This window comes from Hemicordylus capensis, chromosome 8, assembly GCF_027244095.1.
Source record: "Hemicordylus capensis ecotype Gifberg chromosome 8, rHemCap1.1.pri, whole genome shotgun sequence".
NCBI lineage: Eukaryota > Metazoa > Chordata > Lepidosauria > Squamata > Cordylidae > Hemicordylus > Hemicordylus capensis.
Window position 1 is genome coordinate 30,574,229 of NC_069664.1, and position 11,231 is coordinate 30,585,459.

Below are 11,231 nucleotides of genomic sequence, written 5' to 3' on the forward strand. Positions count from 1 at the left end.
ACAGCCAATATCTATTTGCCCTCGTGATGCCTTTGAAAGACAGATCAAAGGAATGCGGCAGTGCAATCACACCCCTCCTTGCCTGCCTTGGCAAATGAGAACCAGGAAGTCATTTCCACCTGGGCTTCCTTGTTATCACCAGTTATGAAAAAGGAGGAGGAGGAGGAGGTGATAGCTGGGAGGAAGGCGGCTGCAGCTTCCAGACATGGGCTGGCCTTTGGGCAGCTTGCCCTTGTTCACCAAGGAAGATTTCGAAGGGGACTGGCACAAGGTGGCCAGCGGGGGCTTTGGCCAGGTGTTCCTGGTGAAGCACAAGCGATGGAAGACCACCTTTGCAGTCAAGTGCTCCCCTGGCCACCTGCAGGATACCAGCTGGGACAGGTAATCGCTTGGCTCGGATACGGTTGCTGATTTTAGGAGAGGTGCTCTTGCCAAATTGCCGTTTGAAACGTGCCTTCGGTGCGCTTTGCTCACCCTCAGGACTTGACGGGTCGCTGTGCCTGGCAGGAGCAAAGGGAAAATGCTCGTTCTCGGCAGGAGAGGGCATGAGGCAGAGCATGCCCGGCTGCAGACCCGCCTTGTGGGAGGCAGGGAGCCAGATCGCTTGGCAGCCTCCGTTGCGTTCAGCTGTACCAACTGGCTGGGCAGGTTATTAAGGAGCGCGGAGAAGCAGGGCAGGCTCAGACGGGGAACGATTCATTGTAAACACGCAGCAGTGGCCTTAGATTCAGGCTTGGACTGAGCGGACCGTTTTATAAATAGCCAGTGTTCTCTCTCCATTTCTGGTTGACTCCCCAGCCAGTTAACCAACAGAATGTTGTTTGAATGTCCGCGACTCCACTGCTGCTCCGTTTAACCCCAAGTTACCTGTTGGCCCTCAAGACCTTTGGGGCCACCAATATCTGATGACTTTTAAGCCCCTCTGCCACCTGTGAGCCATGGCCCAGCCCTAGGACAATCTTGCTCCTCCCCTCCCCTCCCCTCCTGACCTTATGAACAGTTCTCCCCATCCCACTAAGCCGGCAGTTCTCATAGGAACAGAGGAAGCTGCCTTTAGTAGTTCTGGTGGGCCCACTTTCCGTACCTTGATCTATGTTTTGGAAATTTAATTGGTTTTATTATTTGTAGTAGAAGTTGGATTGTTTTCTCTTCTACATCTGTTTTAATCTCATGCTGGTCGCTGGTCGAAATAAAGAGGTTTGTTTGTTTGTCTGTTTGTTTGAAGCTGCTTTACACCGAGTCAGACCATTGCTCCAGCTAGCTCAGAATTGTCTGTGCTGACTGACAGCGGCTCTGCCAGGTTCTCTTCCAGTAGAGAGAGTGGGCAGAGAGACGTTTTTCTCCCTCTCTCACAACACTAGATCCAGGGGTCATCCCATGAAACGGAAGGCCAGGAGATTTAGGACCACCCGAAGGAAGTACTTTTTCACACAGCACATAATTAACCTATGGAATTCTCTGCCGCAGGAGATGTCCACTAGCTTGGATGGCTTTAAAAAAAGGCTTTGACCAATTCATGGAGGACAGGTCTATCAGTGGCTACTAGTCTGGTGGCTATAGGCCACCTCCAGCTTCAGAGGCAAGATGCCTCCAAATACCAGTTGCAGGGGAGCAACAGCAGGAGGGAGGGCATATCCTCATCCGCCTCTTGTCTATGGGCTTCCCAGAGGCATCTGGTAGGCCACTGTGTGGAACAGGAGGCTAGACTAGATGTGCTTTGGGCCTGATCCAGCTGGGCTGTTCTTATGGGTGTTGTAGTAACATCTGGGGACCAAAATTTGAGAATCACTGCCAGCCCTAAGTAGTCAATGGAAGTAACATAGACCTATATACTAAACATTATGTAAAGTTTAATCATTGTGTATCCAAAACCCAATCACATACAGTAAACCATATGACTGAAAACATCCTATACAGAAAAAACAACCACTCAAACATCTCTAACCAACATGTATAGACAATAAAATACAAAACACATGTGAAGACATCTAATTGTAAACTCCATTGAAGAGCCCAAGGTCTTATTGAGACAAGGAGATAACTCCAACAGCCAAAACTGGCAACAATATATAATTCCAAAGTGGCTCAAAGTTCCCAACTGCAGCTCTTCTTATAGGGACCAAGTCCAGGATAGTTCAGAGGGATGCCAACAAATCAATGATGATCTCTAGGAATCTCCCCGGTGTTTATACATTCATGCAGTTCTGCTCAGAAACCGCAGGACTGGAGAAGGGAAGACAACACACTCTGTTGTGTCTGCTAGCTGAGAACGGTGATTATAAATACATGCAGTTCTGCTCAACACCTCAGGACCGAAGAGGGGAAACGACACACTCTGTTATGTCTGCTGGCTGAAAACTAGGAGAAACTTGGAAAAGCACTACAGCTGCCCTGGGATAGATAGCCGTTTTGCTGAATGCTTCCTCGCGAGCATTTTCCATTAGACTCTGTTACTGTATTAACAATAATTGCAATCACAGATGTAAGATTAAACAATACTTCTACGCATAGAACAAATACCTGGTCAATATCAAAGGTATAGATGTTTGGCTGGTTGTTTTTGTATAGGATGTTTTCAGCCATACGGTTTACTGTATGTGATTGGTTTTTGGTTACATAAGCTTTACATAATGTTTAATATATAGGTCTATGTTACTTCCATTGTTACTTTAGAGCGGTGAGCATTTTATTCACGGGTTGGGTTGGCTCTTCTCCTTCATGGTTCCGTGAATTCCCATTCTCTTTAGCCCTAAGTGGTTGGCTGTGTGAATGCTAAACCCCTATGTGACTTCAGGGTAGCAGCTTTGTCTGTCATCAGGCCCTTTGATGTCACAGAGGGGGCTTGCAAGTCTATGGACAGACAACAAACCCATTTGCAAGATGACCACTGCTGTGACTACACTGACAGATGTGTGATAGCAATATCTTCTTCCCCTTTTTACTCCTGCCTCTGTTTCCCTCCCTTTCCTCTGCTCTCCTATAAATTCCTATATAATGACATAGGTTGTAAGCCTCTCAGGGCAGGGACCTATTTTCTCATACTGCAGTGCTCAGTATGGGATGGTGCAATAATCATTGGGATGTGATGCAGGCTGGGTTTCCAGCCAGTGCCAGGGATCTGAATGTTCTGTTTCTGATATCGCTGACATCTACTTCATGGCTGCAATCCATCACCTGATGCTTCTGTCAATGAGAGAGAGAGGCATTGCATGCATAAATCAGAGCTTGCAATTGGGCATTGCATTCAAACCAATGCTCACCATGATTCAACAACAGCTGTTCATCTGCATTCCCCCCTGGACTTTGTGTGTTATGTTTTGTTGAATGGAAGTAACTGGTGCTGGAGACCTGGGTTGCTTCCTCTTATTCTGTGAGGCCCACCCAGCCCTGGCAGTAATGCTCCAAATTTCCCTTTGTAGAACCAGCATGAACTGTCTCATTGAAGAGGCGGCCAAGATGGAAAAAATCAAGTTCCAGCACATTGTGTCTATCTATGGCGTATGCGACAGTCCCTTGGGGATCGTGATGGAATACATGGTCAACCAGTCCTTGGAGAAGATCCTTCCCACCCACCAGCTATCCTGGCAACTCAAGTTCCGGATCATCCATGAGACGAGCCTGGCAATGAATTTCTTGCACAGCCTGAAGCCGCCTCTGCTTCACCTGGACCTGAAGCCAGGAAATATCCTAATGGACACCAATATGCATGTTAAGGTAAGGATGAGCAGCAGGATTAGTGGGAGGAAACCACAGATCAGTAGAAGAGCCCTTGCTTTACACATCGAAGGGCCCAGTTTTAATCCCTGGCATCTTCATTAAAAGCATCTCACACAGCAGTTCTGGGAAAGATCCCTGCTGTGGAACTTGAAGATGCATTGGCCGCCAGGGTGGACCATTCTGGGCCAGATGGACTTGGCATAAGACGACTCCCACTCCTGGCATTGTGTGTGTAGTTTGGGGGACACATTCAACTTCAGAACTGATTCACAACTCAGGGATTCTCAAATGTGGGTCCCCAGATGTTGTTGGACTACAACTTCTAGCATCCCCAGCCACAACGGCCAAAGGCAAAACCATTGTGGCAGAGAATGGTAGGAATCCTAGTCCAGCATCATCTGAGGATCCATGTTTGAGAACCCTGGTGTCATCATTTTTGAGATAAGGCAAGAGTATTCAAAAGATAAAGTGGTCTTGTGGACACTTCTATATAATGTTGCAACCTAAGTAATCACATCCTGACAGAAATACTTATTTCCCAGAATTGTCGAGCACAACTTACCACGGCAAGTTCACACACGTTTGTGAAGTCACCACACAAAGATGTGTCCACCTTGAACATGATCATTTGAAACTGAACAGAAACTCTGCTGAAACAAGCCAAAGTGTTTCTTTTTCTTTTTCGGGCAGACCACACAATGTCAGGAATCACCATTCTGAGTCACATCTGTGGTCCATCTAGATCAAAATCCTCTGTTGTCTGACAACAGCCAGACAAATCACCCAGGGCATGATAGAATAATCCATTCGGCTACATCAAAACCGCCATTTATACATGGCTTCAATCAGAGTATACAAATTTAAGAAAACATTACCCCAATCCTCAATTGCCTTGAAGAAAAATATTATTTATTTCTTGCAAAGTAGGTTTTTCCTCATTCACTATGGAGGCACTTCAACAACAACAACGTGTTGAATAGTGTGTGTTAACACAACCTCATTGTTTTCAAATTTATCAAGACTTGTTTTTTAAAGTATCCCTTAAAGACAAATATTAAAAGCTGCAAATTTCACATTTTGAAAATTCAATTTATATACAAAATGCACATGGTGCACACCAATGGACTTACAAACTCTCTTCTCACATAAAGCATGAAAACATGCCCAAAGAGGAGAGGAATGAGGGGGTGTCAAGAGAGGGTATGAAAGCAGAAACTCTAATTTCACCCTGACTTCAGATTTCAGATTTCGGGTTATCCAAATGGATGGAGAAATCAAGTCGGATGCAGAACATTGAGCGGTCAGCCCTGAAGGGCACTTTGAGTTACATCCCACCTGAGATGCTTCTTCAGAGCACTAACCCACCTGGAAACAAATTTGATGTCTACAGGTAAGGGCTGGCCTCCTATCATCTCTTTGAGTGGCCACCCTTTCATTCCACAGTGGTGTTAATCTACCTTCCGGCGACCGGTGCTGAATATTGCTTTTCAGCCTCTCAGCCTGACTGAATTTGATCATCTTTCACAGGTTCCCAACTCCTGCCTTGTTTCAACCCCCTTCATATGCTAACCTAAAGTCTTGTTTTGTGTTCTTCCTTTCAAGCTTTGCGATTGTCATCTGGGAGATTCTTACTCAGAAGAAACCATACTCAGGTAATACAGGCATGGCAGGAAGATGGGAACTCCACCACAACTCAGTGCTTTTCTATGTACACATTGGAGATGTAAGCCACATTCCACTGCCAGTCTGCAGTGTAAACACACCTGAGGGATGAGAAACAAGTGCTGATGGGATCGTTTGTAGACTACCCAGTGAGTTCAAGTTTGCCCCAAGAACAGACTCTACAGACACATCTGAGACTAAGCATGGGGAATTTGTGAAATGCATGTTCAAGACCTTCCTAAACCAGACTGAGTTTTGGTAACCAGGATAAGCTTTTAATGCACAGAGGGGCATATAAAATGTGGATGTCCCTCTGGTTTTACTGGATTGTGTATGTGTCGATAAATACTGCAGCCAGCAATTAAAAAGCAGTAGGTAAAGCAATAAATCAGAGCTATTAAAACCAGCAGTGAAAACCAAAATAAAGTGAAGCAGGTAGAGGAGACTCTATAAAAAGTCATTAAAGGCAGGAGGACGGACTTCACCAGGGGTCACAGACACAGGCATAACTGGGGGGGGGGGCGTGTAGCAATAGCAATAGCAATAGCACTTACATTTATATACCGCTCTATAGCCAGAGCTCTCTAAGCGGTTTACAATGATTTAGCATATTGCCCCCAACATTCTGGGTACTCATTTTACCGACCTCGGAAGGATGGAAGGCTGAGTCAACCTTGAGCCCCTGGTCAAGATCGAACTTGTAACCTTCTGGTTACAGGGCGGCAGTTTTACCACTGCGCCACCACTGCGCCACCAGTTTTACCACTGCGCCACCAGTGTACTCGCCTCTCTCCCCAGAGGCCCCTTGGAGTGAGATAGATAATGAAGAAAATAGGGAGGGGTGGAGCTGGGGGGTGGGTGGGTTCTTCGAACCCATCCACTCAATTATAGCTACACCCCTGGTCACAGGGAATCCTCCAGGTGAATGTCACTGAACCCAAGCCTTGTGGCTGAAACAGCTGCCTATGCTTTCCCTGTTTGCTCCTGCTTCCATCCCTCCCTCTTCCTCTGCTTTCTTCCTTGAGTTAGTGTCTAGATGCCCCTCAGGACAGGGACCTATCCTCTCAGCCTCTGTAAAGCATGATACATGGTGCTTTGTAAATGAATCACCACTTCCACATGACTGGGAAGGCATGCTACTACCAATTTAAAAGAAACTATATTATACAAGCTGAACACAGTCCATATTTGCAGGGGCCAGTATGATGGCCATTATAATCCATGTGGCAGCAGGCAAGCGTCCGTGCCTGGAGGCCATCTCTGAAGACTGGCCAGGAGAATGCCAACAGATGGTCGATTTGATGAAGAGATGCTGGGACCAGGACCTCAAGAGAAGGCCAAGCTTCACAGGTTTGTTAGCCAAATGGGTCCCCACTGAGTGCTGCTAACCAAACACAACTGAGCTTTGGGCTGACTTTGTCCGCCGATCATGGTTTGGTCCTTCTTCTGCTGAGGTGGACCTGAACTCCAGATCCAAATAATCCTGATCAAGTCAAGATCTAGAACAGGCATCCCCAAACTGTGGCCCTCCAGATGTTGCAGAACTACAACTCCCAGAATCCCTAGACACAATTTTTTGTGGCTGGGTCTGCTGGAAGTTGTAGTTCAGCAACATCTGGAAGGCCGCAGTTTGGGGATGCCTGATCTAGAAGATATATAAAACACCCACCACTAACCAGACTTCCATTATGCTTCAGAATTATGGGAAATGAGTTGGTGGATTTTTTGGATGGACTCTCCATTAACAGTCTTCCCCGCTTGCTTAGATGTCCTGCTGGAGACAGACATGTTGCTCTCCTTGATCCAGAGCCCCCTGGTGGATCCAGAAAAAGAGCACCTCTCTAGAAAAGTGTCAGTTAAACCACCCTTCTGTGTCAGAAAAGAGGTAAGAGGGAAAGCCACCCACGTTCTTTTCTGGATGTTTTAGGTGTTGGAACACTACATTTGTGGTCAGTAAGGTGAAGAGTTTCTCCCTCTTTGAATGTGAACTTCAGACCCTCTGTGTGCACTACAAACCAGAAAAAATATGGAAGGAGGTTTTGATGCAAAATCTTAAAAGGTCAACTGTGGGGCTTGTTGTCCTGAGGAGCTCTGCATATTTATGGTTTTGTACCCATGATTCATCTTATCACTGCTAATTGTATGCATGTTCTTTTCCAGGTCTGCATTACCAACAAGAGTCATACAGAAGAATCTGATCTCTCTCAGGGAGCAGACAGCAGTGGTCAGTGTGACTGTTTCCATACAATGTCTGAAGGTTTTGCAAACACCATCTTCCTTGAAAAATGCTGGTCCTGGGTGAGGGGGATATGACCTCAGGGGATTTCTCTCCATTTTAAAAGTCTTGGTGTGAGGGCTTGGCCTTAGCTTGAATTGTTAGCTTTTTTGAATGGTTCCACTCCCAGTCACTGTAACCTTCTGACTCTCAGAAAATATATATTTTTTAAAAAACCTCAGTAGTGTAGTATCACAGCCCTGTCTCAACCAGCCCCATGATTTTAAGCTTTGCCACTGCTTCCAAGTAGACCTTTATGTTTTAGGAACATAGGAAGCTGCCAGATACTGAGTCAGACCCTTGGTCTATCTAGCTCAGTATTGTCTTCACAGACTGGCAGCGGCTTCTCCAAGGCTGCAGGCAGGAATCTCTCTCAGCCCTATCTTGGAGATGCCACCAGGGAGGGAATATGGAACCTTCTGCATGCAAAGATGCAGATGCTCTTCCCAAAACGGCTCCATCCCCTGAGGGGAATATCTTCCAGTGCTCACACTTCTAGTTTCCCATTCATATGTAACCAGGGTGGACCCTGCTTAGCTAAGGGGACAAGTCATGCATGCACCACAAGACCAGCTCTCCTCTCCATTTTCTCTGGCTGAGTCTATGGAAACAGCCTTCCAAACCTCTGTTTAATTCAAAGTTAGTTAGTGTGGAAAGACTTCTAAGGCATGAGGTGGGAATAAAACAAGACAGACACCAGTAAAATAGTTCAAACCAACCAACCAAGGACAGGGTTACTATAATAAAGTCTTCAAAAAATTCAAAGAACAGTATAGGCACAAACGGGAAAATTCCGTTAGGCAAGAGCACAATTTTTAAAATATAAAATGAGCTTTCTAGCCTTCTCATCCAAGACCTAGAATGTTCCAGTAGGCCCAACTCCCTCACTGCCACTTCCCCCAGCAGCTGCAGCCCAACCCTACTTTGCTAGTGTCCCAGCCTTCCAGCTCACACAACATTCTGCTCCTCAGCAACACTAGCACGCACATGCATGCTCTCTCGTGGCATTTGTATGTGTATTATGTATTGTATATAGTCCACTTGTTCCCCACTTTGCATCCATCATGGAACTCAAAGCAATGTCTGCGGGATTCTCAGGTGGTCTCCCATCCAGACACTGACCTAGCATAGTCCTGCTTAGCTTCAGCAAGATGACAGTTTCCAGTATTCTCAGACCACATTCTGGATGTTTTAGCACGGAGACAGAAAATAGTGGTTCAGTCAAAAGTACATTCCAGGGTGAAATGCTAGGCTGCTGGTGACCCATAAGGAGAGGGAATTGAAGCTGGCTTAGGGGGCATATTGGAGCGGAGCATTCAGTGTAGGACTTTCCTGAGTGCAGGACAAGACAGACTACTCTAGTGTTGGAGTTCAGGATGTGAAGTAGCAGAGGGCAGCCTGTGCAGGAAAAGTGTTCTGTGAGCAGCACTCAGGCAACATCTGAGCCAACGTGAGCCAGCGTGGTGTAGTGGTTAGAGTGCTGGGCTAGGACCGGGGAGACCCGAGTTCAAATCCCCATTCAGCCATGAGACTTGCTGGGTGACTATGGGCCAGTCACTTCTCTCTCAGCCTAACCTACTTCACGGGGTTGTTGTGAGGAGAAACTTAAGTATGAAGTACACCGCTCTGGGCTCCTTGGAGGAAGAGCGGGATATAAATGTAAAATCATCATCATCATCTGGGGGTTCTTAGTCTCACCATTTTCCAGACAACTTCAGGCAGACTTGGGCTAAAGACTTAAGGCCCTGATGCCACCTATTTATTTTATTTTATTTTATTTTATTTTATTTTATTTTATTTTATTTTATTTTATTTATTAAACTTCTATACCGCCCAAACTTTCATCTCTGGGTGGTTAACATAAAAACAATTAAAACACATATAAAAAGTTAAAACAATGCAACAATTTAAAAACAGCCATAAAATTAAAAACAGACAGTTTTAAAAAGCTGGGAGAGCTTCGGTGAAAAGATGGGTTTTCAGGTGTTTTTTAAAAATTGCCAGAGATGGGGAGGATCGTATCTCAAGTCTCAGGTACCACATTCAGCTACTTTTCATTATGTTTCAGATGCTGAAACTGATAAGGAGCAGTTTTACAGTTCCTTTCAGAATGAGGCTGAAAGCCTGGAAGCCTGCTTAACGTCTGAAGAAGCTAGTGAGACCCATGGCACCAATCCTGCATTGCTTCACCTCATGATTGCTCAAGGGAATGTGGGGAAAGTGAAACTCCTCTTGACCCAGGGGGCTGATGTGAACAGGAGGACCACCTGTGGCTACACTCCCCTCATCCTGGCTGTCCTGAAGAGGTCCCTGGAGATCATTTCGCTCCTCATCAACCATGGCGCAGATATCAACAGGACTGATGAGGAAGGCTGGTCACCTCTTCACTTTGTGGCTCAGAACGGAGATGACAGAATCGCACGCCTCTTGCTTGACCACAAGGCCAACACTGATGCCCAAGAACTTGAAGGGTGGACATCTCTTCACTTGGCCTCTCAGAACAACTTTGAAAACGTGGTGCGGGTCCTGCTCTCCCGTCAGGCTGACCCCAACATTCAGGAGAATGAAGGGCACACCGCCTTGCATGTGGCGTCTAACTATGGGCACATCAGGCTTGTTAAAATGCTGGTCAGCCAAGGAGCTGACCTGGAAAAGAAGCAGAGAAACCTCCGGAGTCCACTTCATCTTGCTGTAGAGAGAGGCAAATTCAGGGTGGTCCAGTACCTGCTGAAGAGAGGTGCAAGGATTAACTGCCTAGACCAGAATTGCTACAGCCCTCTGCATATTGCTGTAGCCAAAGGGAAATCTCTCATGTGTGAGAAGCTGATAAAGTATGGAGCCAACGTGGACCTGAGGACGGACAAAGGGTGGACGCCTTTGCACTTGGCTTCCATTAAGGGCTATGTAGAAATCATCCGCCTCCTAGTGGACAATCATGCCAATGTGAATGCCAGAGGCAGCCTGGATTGGACGCCTTTACACTTGGCAACACGTTACAGTGAAGAGGCCGTTGTTTCTGAGCTGCTGAGAAGCAGAGCAGACCCCAACCTTGCCGAGAATTCAGGCTGGACCCCACTTCATCTGGCAGTGCAAAATGGGTCCTTCGTCAACGTCATCCATCTCCTCGAGCACAAGGCAGAGGTCAACACCAAGAACAAAGTGGGCTGGACACCAACACACCTTGCAGTGCTCAAAGATAACATGACCATCTTGAAGACTTTGCTCAAAGCCGGGGCTCTGCTGGAGTTGGAGGACAGTACAGACTGTAGTCCCCTCCAGCTCGCCATCAGGAACCAGAAGCAAAGCATTGTGGACTTGCTGCAAGGAAAGGAGTCCCCAGCAGCAAATTTAAGGAGCCATGATGGTTAAGAAACCACCCAAACAACACACACACCCCAGGAACCTGCCTCACCCATGACACAGACGGGCCTCAAAGTTTATTGTAGGCTTGATCTGTGTGTTGAGAACTCAGGTGGGCACACATTTCATCTCTCTGGAGAATGCTTCTGCATTGGTCATGCTTGGACATTGGCTCTTGAACCATTAGGGTTACCTTCAGATAGTTTAATGCTTAAGT

General features: G+C 46.5%; 1 protein-coding gene across 1 annotated transcript; it reads left to right on the forward strand.

Moving 5' to 3' along the window:
- The first annotated feature begins 205 nt into the window (after positions 1 to 205).
- Positions 206 to 11,023, forward strand: ANKK1 (ankyrin repeat and kinase domain containing 1). The gene is made up of 8 exons (XM_053269855.1): positions 206 to 381; positions 3,426 to 3,714; positions 4,956 to 5,107; positions 5,320 to 5,369; positions 6,574 to 6,729; positions 7,146 to 7,264; positions 7,540 to 7,603; positions 9,723 to 11,023. The coding sequence occupies exons 1-8, from the start codon at positions 206 to 208 to the stop codon at positions 11,021 to 11,023; spliced, it is 2,307 nt and encodes a 768-aa protein (XP_053125830.1).
- Positions 11,024 to 11,231: the final 208 nt, after the last annotated feature.

Coding starts and splice junctions, on each gene's coding strand:
- ANKK1 (XM_053269855.1), top strand. CDS start 206: ATGGGCTGGCCTTTGGGCAGCTTGCCCTTGTTCACCAAGGAAGATTTC. Junction 3,715..4,955: donor ACACCAATATGCATGTTAAG/GTAAGGATGAGC, acceptor CCCTGACTTCAG/ATTTCAGATTTCGGGTTATC. Junction 7,265..7,539: donor CCTTCTGTGTCAGAAAAGAG/GTAAGAGGGAAA, acceptor GTTCTTTTCCAG/GTCTGCATTACCAACAAGAG.